The sequence below is a fragment of the Oryctolagus cuniculus genome, chromosome 5 (assembly GCF_964237555.1).
Source record: "Oryctolagus cuniculus chromosome 5, mOryCun1.1, whole genome shotgun sequence".
Lineage (NCBI taxonomy): Eukaryota > Metazoa > Chordata > Mammalia > Lagomorpha > Leporidae > Oryctolagus > Oryctolagus cuniculus.
This window is the reverse complement of record NC_091436.1, coordinates 58,236-77,748: the sequence shown is the minus strand read 5'-3', so window position 1 is coordinate 77,748 and position 19,513 is coordinate 58,236. Positions and strand designations below refer to the sequence as shown.

The 19,513-nt window shown below is 46.4% G+C and overlaps 1 protein-coding gene across 1 annotated transcript; it reads right to left on the bottom strand.

Annotated features, from left to right (window-relative positions):
* Positions 1-2,979: 2,979 nt before the first annotated feature.
* Positions 2,980-18,272, bottom strand: PSMB1 (proteasome 20S subunit beta 1). Its single transcript, XM_002723498.5, has 6 exons — positions 18,056-18,272; positions 13,019-13,126; positions 11,053-11,134; positions 8,253-8,382; positions 4,102-4,208; positions 2,980-3,250 (listed from the first exon to the last, which is right to left on the bottom strand). The coding sequence occupies exons 1-6, from the start codon at positions 18,166-18,168 to the stop codon at positions 3,065-3,067; spliced, it is 726 nt and encodes a 241-aa protein (XP_002723544.1). The 5' UTR covers positions 18,169-18,272; the 3' UTR covers positions 2,980-3,064.
* Positions 18,273-19,513: the final 1,241 nt, after the last annotated feature.

Genomic DNA, 19,513 nt, shown 5'->3' with positions numbered 1-19,513 from the left:
CCCGTTTCCAAAAGACAAATACCATGTTCTCTCTGATCTGTGGTAAGTATTCAAAAGGTAATCCGTAAGAGTGAACTGATACTTTATGATGCGATGATTTTGAACAGCCCTTGTCTTGAATGTTGAGGAACAATACTTTATGTTTACATTTTTCTTCATATTATTTGTTGATCTCTCTACTTAGTGTAGGGTTAATCTTAGGAGTATAAAGTTAACTTAAAATAATTTTTGTAAAAAAATAAGAATGTGGGGGCCAGCACCGTGGCTCACTTGGTTAATCCTCTGCCTGCGGTGCCAGCATCCCATATGGGTACGGGGTTCTAGTCCCAGCTGCTCCTCTTCCAGCCCAGCTCTCTGCTGTGGCCCCAGGAGGGCAGTGGAGGATGGCCCAAGTGCTTGGGCCCTGCATCTGCATGGGAGACCGGGGGGAGACACCTGGCTCCTGGCTTTGGATCAGCGCAGTGCCGGCCGTAGCAGCCATTTGGGGAGTGAACCAACGGAAGGCAGACCTTTTTCTCTGTCTCTCCCTGTGTGTAACTCTGTCAAATAAATAAAAATCTTAAAAAAAAAAAAAAAAAAAGAATGGGAATGGGAGAGGGAGGAGGAAGAACAGTAGGAGTATGGGTGGAAGGGAGGTAGGGTGGGAACAATCAATATGTTCCTAAATTTGTATATATGAAATGAACTTTATATTCCTTAATAAACTAAAAATACGATAAAGTGAATTTCTAAGCCAATGAGAAACTATTTGGAAAAAGGATAAACTAAGCATCAAGACGGCAAATGTGCGTTTCAGCGAGTCTCTTGTGTTTAGTTAACTTTGGCGGTTGCTGGACTACAGCAAAGTAAAGCACCCTTCCTAGGCGTCTGTTCCAGGAGGCAGACTAGCCAGCACCATCTGCTTGGCTGGGGCTGGAATGGAACCAAAGGCAGGGCAGGGGAATGAGCTCACTGTCTCTAGGAGCTGGAGTGCATCTGCACTGGCCGTCAGAACTCAGGCCCTCTGGTGGCTGCGCCACCCACCCTTCCCTCGGTCCCTGCTGGTTCACAGGCCTTCAGTGGTTTGGCTTTTGTTTTTGAAAGGCAGCATTAGAGAAGGAAAGCCAAAGAGAGAATGAGAGATCTTGCTGGTTCACTTCCCAATTGGCTACAATGGTTGGGGCTGAGCCAGGCTGAAGCCACGAGTCCGGAGCTTCTTCTGGGTCTCCCACGTGAGTGCAGGGGCTCAAGCACCTGGGACATCTCCTGCTGCTTTCTCAGCACATTAGCAGGGAGCTGGATTGGCAGTGGGGCATTCAGGTCTAAAACTAGTGTCCATTTGGGATACCAGCATCGCAGGCACAGGCTGTAACCTGCTACTCTACCAATGCCAGCCCTAGGCCATCAATCTTTGAAAATCAGAGTTACACACACACACACACACACACAGAGGAAAGGGAAAGAGACACAGACAGAGGTCTTCCATCCAATGGCTCACTCCCCAACTGGCCGCAAAGGCCAGAGCTATGCCTATCTGAAGCCAGGAGCCTGGAGCTTCTTCCGGACTTCCCATATGCGTGCAGGGGCCCAAGGATTTGGGCCATCTTCTATTGCTTTCCCAAGCCATAGCAGAGAGCTGGATCAGAAGTGGAGCAGCTGGGTCTCAAACTGGCGCCCATATGGGATGCCGGTGCTTCAGGCCAGGGTGTTAACCCGCAGCGCCAAAGCGCTGGCCCTGGCCTTCAGTCCTTTTTTTTTTTTTTCCTGACAGGCAGAGTTAGACAGTGAGAGAGAGAGAGAGAGTCAGAGAGAAAGGTCTTCCTTTTTCCATTGGTTCATCCCCCCTCCCAAGTGGCCGCTGCAGCTGGCGTGTTGCAATGATCCGAAGCCAGGAGCCAGGTGCTTCCTCCTGGTCTCCCATGTGGGTGCAGGGCCCAAGCACTTGGGTCATCCTCCACTGCCTTCCCGGGCCACAGCAGAGAGCTGGACTGGAAGAGGAGCAACCGGGACAAAATCCGGCACCTCAACTGGGACTAGAACCTGGTGTGCTGGCGCCGCAGGCGGAGGATTTGCCTAGTGAGCCGCATTACCCAGCCTTCAGTCTTAAACTGAGGTTTATACCATTGATTTCCCTGGTTCTGCTGCCTTCAGACTTGGACTGAGCTATGGGACTAACTTTGCTGCTTTTCCAGCTTGCAGATGCCCTATGATGGGATTTCTCAGTCTCTCTTCATGTGACAAAATTTCCCTGAAGAAGTCTAAACACAGGATGGATTCTGTCTCTCTGGACAATCCCAACAGACATGTGAGAATCATGAACAAGATTTCACCATGTGTTCCCAGTGCCTATGATAGGGAGCCACAGAGTATGTTTTGCTGAGTGTTTTTACAATATGTATCTACTAGGAGTAGTAAAAATGCCATTACACCACTACTACAAAGCATAATCATAGCCCCTAGGTTACATCACTTGTTCCGCTCAACACTAAGAAAATTATTCCAGTTATTATTATAATGTATTAAACAGTTTTAACCCAGAAATTTTTTCTTAGCTCTTTTCAATATTCAGGTCTCAATGTTAACATTACTACAGTTCTTATAACCATATAAGGAAGGGGTTACTTTACAATTTCCTTTTAATCTGGTTAAAGATTGTTCTGTGAAACAGCCAGTCCACATTGTTTGCTTAATAGTCCCAGGAATGAAGATTTTTAAGATAGTCCATTTACATTCATCCAAGTCTTAATAAAACTCTGATAAACACCATCCCTTCTAGGTCTTTTCAGGCAAGTTCGTGTACGAAGTGCCTTCTTCACAAGATAAACTGGCCAAAAAGGTCAACTATAATTAAATTTCTTGCTAATAAGTCTAAGAAAAAACTGACATGACTCGTTTATACAAAAATACATCTGAAAGAAAAATGTGAGAATGAAGAAAAGGAAGAGAAGAAATTCTACTTCCTAGATCTGTTTTGTTTAGACAAAACACGTTACAACACAATTGAGTATACTTCACTCCTTTTAATAAAACTCATCCAAAAGTCCCAGATACAGAACTAACCAGGGTTCCACTAACAACACCTCTATCAGTCCTTCCGCAGGGGGACAGTCTCCTCCCTGATGCCTTCTTTGGTTACAATGCAGATCCGGAGTGCGTCCCCTGTATACACGTCCCTCTCGGCTGCAGAAATGAAGACATCTTTCACCAGTCGCATGGCTCTATCCAAGGTCAGTGGGATGTGCTCAACGTTCTGCATGTTCTTAAAGCCAACCTGGAGGACAGGATAAGGACGAGGTGTCTGTGACATGAGTGCCTCCCTGTGCATGCATCCTGCACATTACAACACCCCTAGAAACCCTCCGGGCCCTGCTGCACCAAGTGCCCCAACCCACAAAGCTCCCCACCTGGAGGAGCACAATCCAGACAAATGGATGCATGGAGAACGGAGCACAGGAAAATCTGCTGTTACCAAGAGAAACAGCAGCAGGGCAGCCCGACAGAGCCGCCAAGTCTGCTGAAAGGCAGCTACAGCAGAGGACGTGTTAGCAAGTACTGAAGGGCAGGCGTGGGACAGAGACAGGAGGTGCACAGCACTTCAGGGAAGAGCAGCGTCTGGGTGTGTTGCAGTGTGGTATGTGGTCTGGTGTGGCATGCTGTGGTGTGATGTGTGGTGTGGTGTGGTGTGGTGTGACATAGTGTGGTGTGGTACGTGACGTGTGAGGAGGCAGAGGGGCAGCTGATGCAACATATTTCAGGAGAGTAACCAGATCAACTAAGGTAAGCTGTGAGGCAGAAAGGATGCTGGGAAACAAACCCAATAACACAGTTCTGAACTGAATCAGCAGTAAAGGGAGTAGGGACAAGTTAAAGAGATACTCTGGAGATAAAATACAAAATCAGGTGACAAGAGGGGATAAAGGCCTTTTTGCAACCTTCAGGTAAAGATGGCAAGAGCAGAACTGAATACAAGAAAAAGTCAGCCGTGAGGATAGGTAAAACCTCCAAGTGAGCTGGCAGAACAGAGATGAGAAGGTTTGGGTGAGCCAATCAACAAACACACCCAGCAGTACTCCACAGGAAAGCCTACAGGAGCAGCGGGAGGAGCAGGCAGGTGCTCCTTACCTGGTTGTCCAGCAGAGGTTGCAGCATGGCACTGGCAGAGCCTCCGGCCTTGAAGGAGTCTCGCTGGTAGGATCCCACTGGGTCAAAGCTGTACACGGCTCCCTTCCCTTAGGGGACAGAAATCTCCTTAAGGACAACAGTCTGACCCCAACCTAAAGCACAGGACAAATAAATCTGGCCAAAATACAATTCAAAACTCCCAACTTAGCTAAATTTGAGCCAACAGTCAGTACACACACACACACACACACACACACACACAGTTGTACTGGTGGCATTCAGTGGACAGGTTGGCTCCTTGTGGTCACCCTTCACTTCTACAAACAACATTCATAGCTCAGAAGCCCACACCCTCACACTCATACTGTAAGCAATCTGTCCACCACAAACCCCACGCTCTCCTCTCCCTAATGTCATCTCCAACTACCCTGCAGCCCCTGACATGCAGCTGGCTACACAAAGGTTCTAGCCAGCAGGTCCCACTCTAATTTCTGACCAACATCCTTATGAAATTCTTAAATATGTGAGCAACTACATGCAAACAGTATTGTGCATGTTTTAAGTAAGCACACACCTCAGCACCAGCACTATCAAACCAGTATTTAATAAAGGAGGAGGGCTGTGGATTGTGGCGCAGGTTAAGCTACAGCTTGGAGTGCTTGCATCCCATTATCAGAGTGTTAGTTCAAGGCCTGCCTGATCTGCTTCTGATCCAGCTCCTGCTGGTGTGCCAGTGAGGTAGCAGACAATGGATCAAGTACTTGAGTCCCTATCATCCATGTAGGAGATCCAAATGGAGTTCCTGGCTTCTGTGGGTGGAAAGGGCACTGCGTCATCATCTACCACGTTCCCAGCAGGAAGCTGGATTAGAAGCTAAGCAGTCAGGACTTAACTAGGACTCCATTATGGGATGCCTATGTTTCAAGAGGAGGCTTAACCCACTGCCTCACAATGCTGGCCCCTGAATTCACTCATTCTTAATAGTACAGAGACCTGTTAATGGGTGGGGAAATAGGCCTTTCAGACTCTGCTGATGTGAGAATAAACTAGCTTTTATTGAAGAGCAATATGGCAGCAGACTCTGAGACGCAGAAGTATGTACCCAGTAATGATAGCCCCTGTACAACAGGACTGACCCTATAAAAATCTTTATGTAAATAAAACAATATGGACAAAAACACTTCTATATTACTTAAAAGAGCAAAAAATTAGAAGCAACTTGGGACCAGCACTGTGGTGTAGTAGGTTAAGCTTCCACCTGTGGCGGCAGCACCCCATATGGGAGCTGGTACATGACTCGGCTCCTCTTTGATCCAGCTCTCTGTTAATGACCTGGGAAAACAGTAGAAAGTGGCCCAACATCTTGGGCACCTGTACCACATGGGAGATGTGGAAAAAGCTCCTAGCTTCAGATCGGCCCAGCTCCAGCTGTTGTGGCCATTTGAGGAATGAATTAGTAGACAGAATCTCTCTCCCTGTCTCTGTCTGCAACTGCCTCTCAAATGAATCAATTTAAAAAAAAAAAATTAAAAGCAAGCTAAAATTCATTAGAAAAAGGGTACGCCCACCCAAACAAAAACTGAACAATGAGAAAACTAGTCCTGGGGCCAGACTGTCCCACACCATGCTGTGACTGTGCGGCCTGGCCAACCAGCATATTTGAGTGTCAAACAGGTCCAGCACATACCCACCTCAAGGGGTAAAACTCAGGGTATCTTCTAGAAGGCCAAGCAGAGTTTATGTGTTAGACGTGTACGTCACTTCTACTGGTAGCTCAGGAAGAGGGACACTTATGTACACATGCCAGTACTGGTGGACACAGCCACAGGACAACGTCAAATGAAGAGTTCTGGAATGTGCACAGTGTAAGGAAACCACAGACAGATGTTTGTGTAAGCACACACAGAAAGTCTGGAAGGATAAATCACAAACTGCAGCTGGTTATCTTTTGAGTGTGGAACTGGAGAGAAGAGGATGACTTCATATGCTTCTGTACCATCTGAGCTTATTACAAACACAAATCACTTCGTAACATCCAATAGTAAATATGTTTTATCAAAAGTGTGATGTTAGGGTTATGAGAGGATGCAATGAAGAAAACACAGAAGAACTAAACATCATCATTTACCAACACAGACACCAACAGGTACGAAATAACACCATCATCTACCAGAACAAAACACCAGAAGCTATCTCAAAAGCATACAGGGGGCCAGAGCTATGGCGCAGAGGGTAAAGTCGCCACCTGAAGTGCTCGCATTCCATATGGGCACCAGTTCGAGTTCCGGCTGCTCCACTTCTGATGCAGCTCTCTACTATGACCTGGGAAACAGCAGAAGATGGCCCAAGTACTGGTACCCCTGCACCCACATGGGAGACCCAGAAGAAGCTGGCTCCTAGCTTCAGATCGGCCCAGCTCTGGCCATTGTGGTCATCTGGGGAGTGAACCAGTGGATGGAAGATCTCTCTCTCTCTGCCTCTCTATAACTCTGCCTTCAAATAAATAAATAAATCTTTAAAAAAAAAAAGCATACAGAAAATACACGTAATACTTTGGTAAGCAAAGGTAAATACCAAAAAATACAGGTAAAAGGGCTAAAAACTATCTTTGAGCAATGGAAAAAGGCAGAGGACTATTTTATCATACATGCAAATAAAAATTAACTTGAAGAACAAATTAGAGCAAACCAGAGAAAGAAGATTGCAAAGATGGTTCTAAAGATACCTAAGACCACCACTAAAATCAGGAGCAGCATCACATGGAAATTAAACAGCAGGGCTCTGAAGTCCAACAGACTCGAACCCAAATCACAGGGTCAAGAGGCAAGTGAGTGCCCAGCATAGAATCACCCAGATTAAGGGCAATTAATTTCTATTCACCATGCCTATACATATTCTCTTCAGTTTCAAACAGGATTGAAAGCCTAAACCATGGCCATATGGGGAAGAAGCATAGCAGTTAAGGGTCAAAAACAAACAAAACAAAACAAAAGGCTCCATGGAACAGAAAGGGTAGAAAATTTGAGGGGAGGGGACCTGACACGAGGCCGACCCTTTCCTACCTCAGACCTTCCCCTCAGAGTGTATGGTCCCGCCAGGACCCTGCTCTCTGTGTCTTGAGAGAGAGCTCTGACCGCTCTGTGACCCGGCCAGCTGCATGTTTCCCCTGGAGGCCTGCCGGTTCCCAGGCACTGATAAAGCTGTGGAGACTGCTGCTTGAGAACACGGGAGAGCAGCCAGCTGCCAAGCATGTGGAACTAGCTCCGGCTCTGAATGAAATTCTTCACAGCCTCAAATTAACTCCATCACCTGACTCCCTCCCTGCACACACCTCGCTACAACACCTCTCCACCACTGTGGCCATCTTGGGGGGTGAACTAGCAGATAGAAGATCTCTCTCCCTCTCTCTGTCTCCCCTCTCTCTGCAACTCTGAATTTCAAAATAAGTAAGTAAGTCTTAAAAAGAATGAAAAAGATGGGATTCAAAAATGTTTTCAAACTGCTGGAGGAACTGCATTATTAATTACTCTTAAAAGATTTCTAAAACATACTTCTTTTTCTAAGATAAAAGTAAGTATTACTAACTCATGAGTAGCCCAAGAAAACAATAAAGTAACTGAGCATTCAACATTTGTTATTACAACATTATGTACCAATTGCTCTGTGTCTTTGCATGCCATTTGCTTCCTTCTTAATTTGTTTCTTCATTACCTCCATCACCAGAAAACGAAGCAGGGGCCAGCACCCCATATCAGAAGCCCAGTTCAGGTCCTGGCTATTCTGCTTCCAATCCAGCTTCCTGCTAATGCACCCAGGGAAAGCTGTGGAGAATGACCAGAGTATCTGGGCCCTTGCCACCCATGTGGGAGCCCCAGATGAAGTTCATGGCTCTTGCCTTTGGCCTGGCTCAGCCCTGCCAGTTGTGGCCATTTGGGTAGGGGAATCTATCAGCTGATGGAAATTCTCTGTCTCTTCCTTGCTCTCTCTTGATCTGCCTTTCAAAGAATTAAATCTTCAAACAGAACAAAACAAAACAGAAAACAAAGCTACTGGGCTAGATGGTAGTATCTATGATTCTTTTTGACTGTGGAAGGAAAATATACACATCTATGAGATATCTCCCTCCAGTGTCCAAAAATAAAGACTTGTACCTTCTTCATCAAGTCCACCGATGATGTTGTAAACATAGTATGGAAAGAAGCGCCTGGAGTACAGGATTGTAGACAGCATTGCAGCAATTGCCCCTGTAGTCATGGCCTTATTATTGGAATGCTTATACATCTGCGATTGAAGAGTATAAAGGATAAACTCATTTAACTCAATGTATACCTGTTTCTTTCATGATCCAACAACACAATTTTAGTAATTTATTATATACTCTTTTTGGGCTGAAAAAAAATTTTAAGGGAGGAATAAGTTTGCCCTCAGCTCTCTGGCTTAAAGATCCTTTTTCCCATGCCACCCTTATTTTAGGCACTGCTAATTCAAGAACAAAAGCACACATATAGGACACACAAGGTGACCTGGGGAGGATGTTTCAAATTGTTCTCTCCTTTACTGTGCATTCAGACTAGGGGTCAGGAACTACAAGTACAGCCCAGGGTCCAAATCCCACTTGCTGCCTGATTCCAGACAAAATTTTACTGGAACACAGCCATATCTCGTCATTATGTATTACCTAGGACTGAAACCAAACAGTCCATAAAGTTGAAAATATTCACTGCTTGTCCTTTACAGACAAATGTCTGCTGACCCCTGACAAGACCCAGTTTAAGTCCCTCTCTGTAAAGCAGGTAGTGAGAGACCTCAACATTTGAAGGCAGAATCCTTACTCAGCATGATTCTAGCTCCCAAAAGCATCTACACTGGAGACCACAATGGATCTAGCAGGATCTGAGGATGACAATACAGCAATTTCATAATTCTAGATTTCCCAAATCTCTGGGAATCTCAAATTATCCAAATGATGGAGAAGCTTAAAAATATGTAAAATAGGGCCAGCACCGCGGCTCACTAGGCTAATCCTCCGCCTAGCGGCACCGGCACACCAGGTTCTAGTCCCGGTTGGGGCGCCGGATTCTGTCCCGGTTGCCCCTCTTCCAGGCCAGCTCTCTGCTGTGGCCAGGGAGTGCAGTGGAGGATGGCCCAGGTGCTTGGGCCCTGCACCCCATGGGAGACCAGGAAAAAGCACCTGGCTCCTGGCTCCTGCCATTGGATCAGCGTGGTGCGCCGGCCGCAGCGGCCATTGAAGGGTGAACCAATGGCAAAGGAAGACCTTTCTCTCTCTCTCTTACTGTCCACTCTGCCTGTTAAAAAAAAAAAAAAAAAAAAAAAAAAAAAAAAAAAAAAGTAAAATAGATCTAAATTCACCATTTTTTTGTCAAGTACATAGCAAGCATCTCTAAAGATAAACTAAGTAGTACTATAAAATCAATGATAGTCAAAAAACTGAAAAATAATATACATGCAATGGATAAACTTAAAGGAATTTCTTTCCAAGATAAAAAGTTTTAAAAAAATACTCCCTTTCATTTCATCTCAAAACTAAGCATCAATTATTTATTTACTGTTCACCAGTTACATAATGATGTATGAAAGAAAAATTTTAGGAAGAGCTATGCATTAAGTTTATTAACAATCTCGTTTTTGTTTTCATTATATACAGGTCAATAAATATTAAGTCACTGAAGCTTCTAATGTAAAGAAAAGCTCCCAAAAAATATTAAGATTGAGAAACGCTGAGTGAAACAATTTCCACCCACACTAAAAGCATCAATGCAGTAAACACACCATATACTCTACTCACTGAGTACTGATACCCTCAAGTGTGATTCACAAATAGGCAAACAGAATGTGACCATCTCTGCTAAGGTCTTCCTGTTAGCAACTGAAGTTGAGGTTAATGCTTGTGTCTCTCATCCAAGCTCCTGGTTTATTCCTTCCTACTGCAGCTCCTATGCCCTTCCAATTAGGAGCACAACACAGTAAAGAGGGAACTGTGGCAGCTAACAATGTTAAGAACTTGTCTGGGCTACCTCCTGCCACAAAGACCGATTTTGAGAATTTTATTTATTTGATGCAGAAACACAGATATAAAGAGCTCCCATCAGTTGATTCACTCCCCAAATGCTTATACTCTGCTGGCAGGCTTAAACGGGGAGCAGGAAACTCAATGTGGGTCTCCCACGTGGGTGGCAGGAACCCATCTACTTGAACTACTGCACTGCCTCCCAGGGTCTGTCTACATTATTAAGAAGCTGGAATCAGTGGCTAGAGATGGGGATCAAACCCATGTGCTCTGAAATGGGATATGAGTGCCTCAACTAGCTTAAGTGCTAGGTTAACCCCTGTTTTGTTTTGAAGGGAAGAAGAGTATCTTCAGAACAACCCTTCCAGGCTACCTCTAAACGGCAGAGAACTGAAGTAGGCATTTGGGGTAGCCACTTCCGACGCTGGTATCCCAGACCGGAGTGCCTGGATTTGAGCCCGAGCTCTGTTCCGGTTCTAGCTTCTTACTAAAGCATACCCTGGGAGGCAGAAGTGATGGCTCATGCAGTCAGGTGCCTGCCATCCATGTGGGAGTCACAGTGGAGTTCCTGACTCCTGGTCTATCCCTGGCTATTTCAGGCACTTGGGTGAACCAGTGGGTAGGAGATCCCACTCTGCCTCTTTCAAATCAATAAAAAATTTTAAAATAAATAAAAAACAAAAGGCTAGACAATCCTTTATATGGTACAGATATTTTAACAAATATGTGTAGTTTCACATTACACTAGTTTAATAATCCTGCAGTAAGAGAGTCATTTCATTTTGGAGCACATCATAGTTTCACTACTTAGTACCTCTTTAGCTATTCTGAGCAACAGTCATGCCACAGACTTAAAGGAAATTACTTTAAATTGTAAATTGCTACTAATTTTCAACAGCACAGCCATGTACAAAAGCATCTACCTTTAGTCTTGCTTCAATAATCTTTGTCAAGGTAAGACAGTCTCCATGGAAACCACTGCATCCGATGACTGTTCTATCTGTTCTGTACAAAACAGAGTTCAGGAAAGTCGGTTACAGTATGAAGTAAAACACATCTGTCTCAGGTTAAATTTAAAATTTCTACATTCATTATTCCCTAAATAGTAAAAAAATAACTTTGGGACGGGGAAGTCTGTATCACTATTTCACTCCTTACATCCAATGAATTACACGTTGATAAAAGACTTTAAAAGAATGAACTAAAAAGAATCATAGTTTTCATTCTTGCATTGGGACACAATCCAAAGGCCACACATGAAAATTTCATAAATTTGACTACATAAAAAAGTTAAAACTTCTACAGAGAAAAATAAGATAAACAGTTTAAATTTTTATTTGCAAGTCATGGTAAAAAGACTCATCACCACAAACGCAAGACACAAAATGCAAATGACAGAAATTCACTGATGGTGCTGGCTAGTGATGTTACTGACAACTGGGATCTGATACACAGAAACAGAGTAAGCTGATCTAATTTTTCAAACGGGGAATTTGGCTGTTTCTGGTAAAACTTAAATGCCTATCACTTTCACTCAGTAACTGTGCCAGAAACCCACCCCATCAAAATTCTCACACAGTGTGCAGATATGCTTATCACTGAGCAAACACTGTAACAGCATCCCTCCCAAACACACAAATAAAAAAACGAGATGCCCACCAGCAGCAAACTGATTAAATGTTGGTTTATCCATATAAATTCAATCCCGCATCTCAAAATATTAGTTCCTAAGTCTTTTTTTTTTTTTTTTGACAGGTAGAGTTACAGACAGCGAGAGAGACAGAGAAAGGTCTTCTCTCCGTTGGTTCACTCCCCAAATGGCCGCTATGGCTGGCACTGTGCCGATCCGAAGCCAGGAGCCAGGTGCTTCTTCCTGGTCTCCCAAGTGGGTGCAGGGGCCCAAGCACTTGGGCCATCCTCCACTGCCCTCCTGGGGGCACAGCAGAGAGCTGGACTGGAAGAGGAGCAACTGGGATTAGAACCCGGTGCTCATATGGGATGCTGGCACCAAATGCAGAGGATTAACCAAGTGAGCCACGGCGCCGGTCCCAGTTCCTAAGTCTTGATAAAAATCTATGAGGAGGTGCTGGTGCTGTGGCATAGCAGGTAAAGCCACTGCCTGCAGTGCCGGCATCCCATATGGGCACCAGTATGAGTTCCAGCTGCTCTACTTCCAATACAGCTCTCTGCTATGGCCTGGGAAAGCAAGAGAAGATGGCCCAAGTCCTTGGAACCCTGTACACGTGTGGGAGACCCGAAAGAAGCTCCTGGCTCCTGCCTTCAGATCGTGCTGTGGCCAAATGGGGAGCGAACCAGCGGATGGAAGACCTCTCTCTCTGTCTCTACCTCTCTCTCTCTGTAACTCTTTCAAGTAAATAAAATAAATCTTAAAAAAAAAAAAAAAAAAAAAAACTAAAAAACTGTTACTGCAGGAATGGGCACCCTTCTTCTGCCTTGTGAGGCCCCTGGGCTTGTTATGAAGTGACATGAAAGCCTTCACCAGATGATTTGATTTTGGACTTGTCACTCCCAGAACTGTGAACCAATAAATGTCCAATACCGATTACTATCTATGGTATTCTGTTACATCAGCACAAAGTAGACTAGGACAAAAAGGGGTCTCTGGTAAAATCTAAGTGAGCCAACATGTGGGTGTTCATCTGGAATTCTTGTACCTCTGTTGTACACTTGTATGTGAAACTGTTCAGGATACAATGCTGGGGAAACATTGAGGTCACCCAAAGCACTGTTGATACTCATATATGACAAATACCTTCAGGACTGCACAATGAATTACACAGATAAGCTCTCAACAGGCAACTTACAAATTAATAAAATCTCTCATAGTACAAAAGCATTAGGAATATGTTCCAACATATATATACTTACAATTTGTAACATTTAGGGCTGTCCCGCGTGTGAATTGAAAATCCTTCACTCAATCGAGTGTCAGAAGCAACAATGGAAAAATCTTCTCCAGCAATTGCCAATACAGTACTGAGGGAGGAGGAAAAGAACAGTTATTTCTTCAGGACAATACTCTCATCTCTCTGACAGTGTGATATAGCATATTTTGGGATAAAATCCCACTAGATATGAACAAGAATAGGATTCAAATGAAAGAAAGCAGATTAGTAGCACAGAAAGGAACCCCGGATACAAATCACCTGGGAAAACAACTCACCCTAAATGGGAGCCAAGACTCCCTGGCAGCAAGTAATGTAAAAGCCATTGAATTAGTATCATCATCAAAAACTTAAATATAGGTGCCAGAATTATTATGGTGCAGGTTAACCCACTGATTACAAAACCAGCATCTGCTGTTAGGAGTGCTGGTTCAAGTCCTGGCTGCTCTGCTTCCAATCCAGCATCTGGGAACACAGCCGACGGCGCAAGTACTTGGGTCCCTGCCACCCATGCAGGAGACCAGTATGGAGTTTCCGGCCCCCTGGCTTCAGCCTGGCCCAGCAGTAGCCATTGCAACCATTTGGGGAATGAAGTAGTGGATAGAAGAGCTCTGTCACTCTGCCTTTCAAATAAGCTAATCATTAAAAGAAAACTGAACACCTGCTTTGTGCAAGGCACAAATCTTACAAAACCACCAACGCCCCACCTGCGCCTGAGACCCAGGCCTGGATGGTGGCACCACAGAAGAGGGAATCCACGTGTTTTCATTTCCTTATATATCGTCTTTATCACACAGACTTCAAAAAATACATGTGAAGTAGAATTAAAAGATGTTTATTTTGGTGCAAAAATGGTTTGAAATTCATCCCTGCACGCGGGTCATCAAACAGTTCATAGAAAATGTTTATGAAACTATTATGTGTGGATTTAAAGTTCTCGTACCAAAGTAACTTCTTTTAATCCCACTTTCCTTGAACTTTTTGAAGTCTCCTCCTATAATATCTGGTAACAGTAGACAATTCTCTTGACAAATGCAAACTTCTTCCTTCTGGGCCATGTAATTTATGAGAGCTTCCTGAAGCGGCTTACATAAACCCCAAAAGCAGACTGCCCGCTTCTATTACAGCTTTCCCACTTGACTGACAGGAGGCTATCGGACACTTCTCAAGGCCTCAGTTTCCTCACATAAACATAGTGACCCTAACGGTAGCTACCTCATTAGTGTGTTACAAGGACTAAATGAGTTAGTAATTGCAAAGCTCTTAACGATGGTGCCTGGTACATTATCTGGCTCTCTGGTGTAGCTCTGGGCACGGGTGTGGTAACCTGCTGCCTGTGATGCCAGCATAGTGAGTGCCGGTTGGAATCCCAGCCCCTGTAATTCTGATCCAGGTAACTGCTAATGCACCTGAGAAAGCAGCCAAGAATGACCCAAGTACTTTGGCCTCTGCCAACCACATAGGAGTCTCAGATGGACTTCTAAGCGCCTGGCTTAGGCTTCACCTAGCCCCAGCCACTGTGGTCACTTTGAGTGTGACTCAGCAGATGGAAGACCTCTTTTTCTTCCTCTCAAATAAATAAATAAATAAATGCAAAAAAAAAAGTAATTAAGTTAGCTGTGATCACTGTGGTGCATGCAGGAGGCAACAGAGTGTGAGGGCTACACACCAGGACTGTGGAACTACCTGAGGCAGAGATCTACACTTTCTAGGTGTGGTACTGAGAACGGTGTTACTGAGTGACTGCGAGAATTAAGTGTTAACTCACATAAGGCCCCCAGCACAGAACCTCATAAAACATAAGCACTCAGAAAAAACTCATCCACATATTCACCATAGTATTTGCACTAAAGCTCTGAAGCACAAAACGATGATACTCTAGAAAGCAATGAGAAACAGGCAATACATCCATTAGTAAATTAAAGCAGCCTATTAAAGTGGTAGTCTCTTTATTAGGTAAGCAAGAGGAAGAATATAAGGCTCATGTGATGAGAGGGGACCCTACAGTCAATCCCAAATGCCAAGGCACAGACATGGGATTTTAGCATGGAACCAAGAGAATCATCTGAACGACTGAGAGAACTTGCACCTGCAGATGGAAGACTACTCACGCAGTACTATAATAAGTGTAATGGGTTACAAAGACTATTCCAATGAGAGGACTATGAAAAGAAGGTAACAAGGTGAGGAGGAGGAAATGGGCAAATCCAAAACAAACCACACAGACATAGAACGGGCAAGTTTTTGTAAACACCTAAATGAAAATCAATCAAAACAGAATCATGGCATAGTTAAAAGAAGGATAAAGGAGATACTGCTGGCAGGAACATTACCTTGCTTTTTCTTTTGTTTACTGTCTTAAGTTTGGTAAGAACACAAAATCCAGGTAGCAATATTTTCTGCAGATGCAAGAGTTGAGGGACTTAGGAGAAGCATGATTGGAGAAACAATTTGGGAACGACCTTTGTAGGGCTGAGACATGCAACAAACATGCAGGCTAACAGCATGGAGTTAAACCAATTTTGAAAATTAGAGTGGGGAGGCTGGTGCCATGGCTCACTTGGTTAATCCTCCACCTGCGGCACCGGCATCCCATATGGGCGCCGGTTCTAGTCCCGGTTGCTCCTCTTCCAGTCCAGCTCTCTACTCTGGCCCGGGAGGGCAGTGAAGGATGGCCCAAGTGCTTGGGTCCCTGCACCCGCATGGGAGACCAGGAAGAAGCACCTGGCTCCTGGCTTTGGATCGGCACAGCGCCGGGCACCGGCTGTAGCAGCCATTTGGGGGAGTGAACCAATGGAAGGAAGACCTTTCTTTGTCTCTCTCTCACTGTCTGTAACTCTGTCAAATAAATAAAATCTTAAAAAAAAAAATTAGAGTGGGAAAAGGTAGCAAACTAAGGATCATCTTACAGAACTAAGGGCTGCCCAAGATCCAGCTGTAATAAACACTTAAAAAATAAAAGGGAAAAGGTTAAGTTGATTTAATAATCAGAAAGCTGTAACTTTTAGGGTAGAGATGGCTTTAGCTGGAGTACGAGTGGTTGAGAAATGAGTAGAGTTCTGAATACTGAACTCTGACAGTTCTTTAAGTCTTATGAAATGGGTCTAGGGGTGCTGTGGCTTTGTCATGGTCCTGCATGCAGCACCTACTGCTTTCCCACTGTTCCCTGCTAATATGCCTAGTAAGCAGCGGAAAACGACCCAAGTGCCTGGGACCCTGCACCTACACAGGAGACTCTGAGGAAGTTCCAAGCTTCCGTCTGGCCCAGTTCCGGCTCTGATGGTCATTTGTGCAGTGAGCCAGCAAATTTGCCTTTCAAATAAAATATTCTTTTTTAAAAAAGCTTATTTAATTATTCGAAAGGAGGAGTTCGAGAGGCTGAAGCAGAGACACAGAGAGAGAGGTCTTCCATCCGCTGGTTCCCTTCCCAGATGGTTGCAACGGCCAGAGCTGCACTGATTCAAAGCCAGGAGCTTCTTCTGGGTCTCCAATGCGGGTGCGGGGGCTCAAGGACTTGGGCCATTTTCTGCTGTTTTCCCAGGCCATAGCAGAGAGCTGGATTAGAAGTGGACCAGGGGCCGGCACCCTGGTGCAGTAGGTTAATCCTCCGCCTGCAGCACTTGCATCCCTTATGGGCGCCAGTTCTAGTCCCAGCTGCTCATCTTCCAATCCAGGTCTCTGCTATGGCCTGGGAAAGCAGCAGAAGATGGCCCAAGTCCTTGGGCCTCTGCACCCACATGGGAGACCGGGAAGAAGCACCTGGCTCCTAGCTTCAGATTGGCACAGCTCCAGCTGTTGCGGCCATCTGGGGAGTGAACCAATGGAAGGAAGACCTTTGTCTCTTCCCCTCTCACTGTCTGTCAACTCTACCTTTCAAATCAATCAATAAATAAAATATTAAAAAGAAAAAAAAAAGGTAGTGGACCAGCCAGGAATCGAACTGCACTCATATGGGATGCCAGCACTGCAGGCATTTATCTGCTTTATCCACTATGCCTTAGCGTCAGCCCCAAATAAATATTAAAAACAAACAAAAAAAGGGTCTAACGACCCACCTGACACTGTAACTTCTCTACCAGTCATCACAGGAAGTGCTGACAGGTGCAGTGGACAAACCCCCTGTCCTCGCTCCGTGACCAAGACGGCTAACTTTAAAGACATCCACCTACCGAGGGTAACTGCCTGCAATTTACCAAGTGTGTCTCTCTTGATTCTCCCCCCAAAACTATGGAATACACAAGGAAATTCACGCCGCTGAGACTTCCCCTCCCCAAAGCCCACACTGCCCTGCACTGGCACAAGCGAGGCTAAAGGCAGCCCCCACTCGAACACACTCCAGAGGCTTCACTAACATTTCAATTCGTAAGGCCTCGATTAACGCTTTCCGGTTTTCTTACAGAACCACCTGTTTGAGGGAACTGGGTGTGCACGTTGTAAAGTACAAAGCTCACGGGTACAGCCACTGCATCAATTTACAACACTGGCAGGTGTATTAAGTCGACCTCTTCACAATTCTTTAATGCACTAGCAAGAAAAAAGTTAAACTACAGCTAGCAATTTGTAACAAAATGAAAATAATACGCAAAAAACATATTTAAAGGCCCTTTTCTGCATATTAAGCACTAAAAAGCAAAGGAACGCACAATGAAACCGGCCAACCCCCCTGCCATTTGCAGCAACGGAGAAGACCGGGCCGCTTGCTTCCGTTTCAGACACACACGACCGCGCAACCAAGAGCACGGACGCTCATCCTCCTCCCGCGCCTGCTGGCCCGACACACCGGTCAGTGCCTCCGAAAACGCAAGGTCCCTTCTCAATGGCTCTCCTCAGAGCGGAGGGAGACTGCCGTCCACTCGCCAAGCTCCGCCGAGACGCGAGCACCCACGGTTGTCTCCACACCGCGCGACCCCGACAGACGACCGAAGCCGGCCTCGCCTTTCCCGCCGCGACCCCAGACAAGAAGCCCGAGCACAGATGAGAAGGCCGAAGCGTGACCGCGGCGGCTCGCCGGGGCTTTTACCCTCCGTTGAAGGCGTAAGGCGAAAAGCGCCGCTGCACCGGGCCCGCGACACTGTGCACGTCCATCCCCAGGTCTCGGCCGGGACCCGAGTACATGGCTGGAGAGCTCAACATCTCCGCGCGGCCGCAGCTCCTCCGGGCTCCTGCTGTCTCACGACAAGATGGCGGTCCAAACCGGAAGTGACGCCACTTCCGGCCTCCCGCAGCGCCCTCCGGGCCACTCTAGCTTACACTCGTCGTTGGTCCTGGAGATCGGTTCGCAGGACGCGTGTGCTGCCACGTTCCCCGAGAAAGCTGACGGAGTGTGAAGACGGGTGTATATTTTCCTAAGGAAACGTTCGAAGTCACTTCCAAGTCTGACCGTACCAAAACACTGGGCAGTCTGTGGAGCCACGAACACTTGAATGCCCTTGGGGAGCGACTTGAAAATGGAGGAGCCGCGTCCTGGGGGGAAGGGATGGGATTCCAAGAGAAGCTTACTTCTTGGGATCCGCGGACAGGTTTCCCGGCGGCATCTCCCACGCCAGTGACACGCACAGGGACGTTCCCATACTTCTTGGGATCCGCGGACAGGTTTCCCGGCGGCATCTCCCACGCCAGTGACACGCACAGGGACGTTCCCATACTTCTTGGGATCCGCGGACAGGTTTCCCGGCGGCATCTCCCACGCCAGTGACACGCACAGGGACGTTCCCATAGCCTGGCTCTCAGTGGCCCCAAACTGGAAGCAATGAATGTCACCTCGGCAGGATGAGCAGAGGACCCGAGTGGGGTCACAGGGAGCCAACTGCAAGCAGTGGCAGGTGCGGAGCAGATCCTCCACGCAGGAGGACGCTGAGCAGGACGCAGACTTCACACCGAGGGGTGGCAGGGTGTCCTGCCGGCAGTAGTCACTTGACACAACTGTTTGTTAATTGGGCAAGTCTTTATGCACTTTCTTATTTGTTCCATTATAAATGCGAGCAAGCAAGCGATTGGCTAACCAGTTTGGCTAACTTCTGGTCACATCCAATTCTGGAACCAGAGAAGACTTTTTAAAGGGCTTGTGTAAAACTCTCCCGTGCTTTGCTGCAAAGGAGAACAAGGCCAGAGATGGCCTTTGTCTTCGACAAAGTCCAGTATTGTACTCGCTCTGGTCTCCGTAGGTCAACGCACTGCCAGGCACTGTCCTGGATTCCGGAGCTCAGGACCTCACTGGTAGCACAAACTGCCCCCGTGGTCGCGTCCAAGTGACCACAGAAGGAAGCGGCCGGGAAGACCACGACGGCCGCGTGGCGACAGTGCGAAGCCTGCTAAGACGGCCCCAGCGGAATGAAAGCCCCGACGAATCCGCAACCCGGTGCCCCGCGTGCTGCGGAGCGGCCCACACCCGCGGCGAGGAGCACGCGCGCACCGCCCACGCGGTTACTTCCTGGGCCCCGCGGCCGCTCTACGACGCCGTCGCCCGGGGACGCCGGGC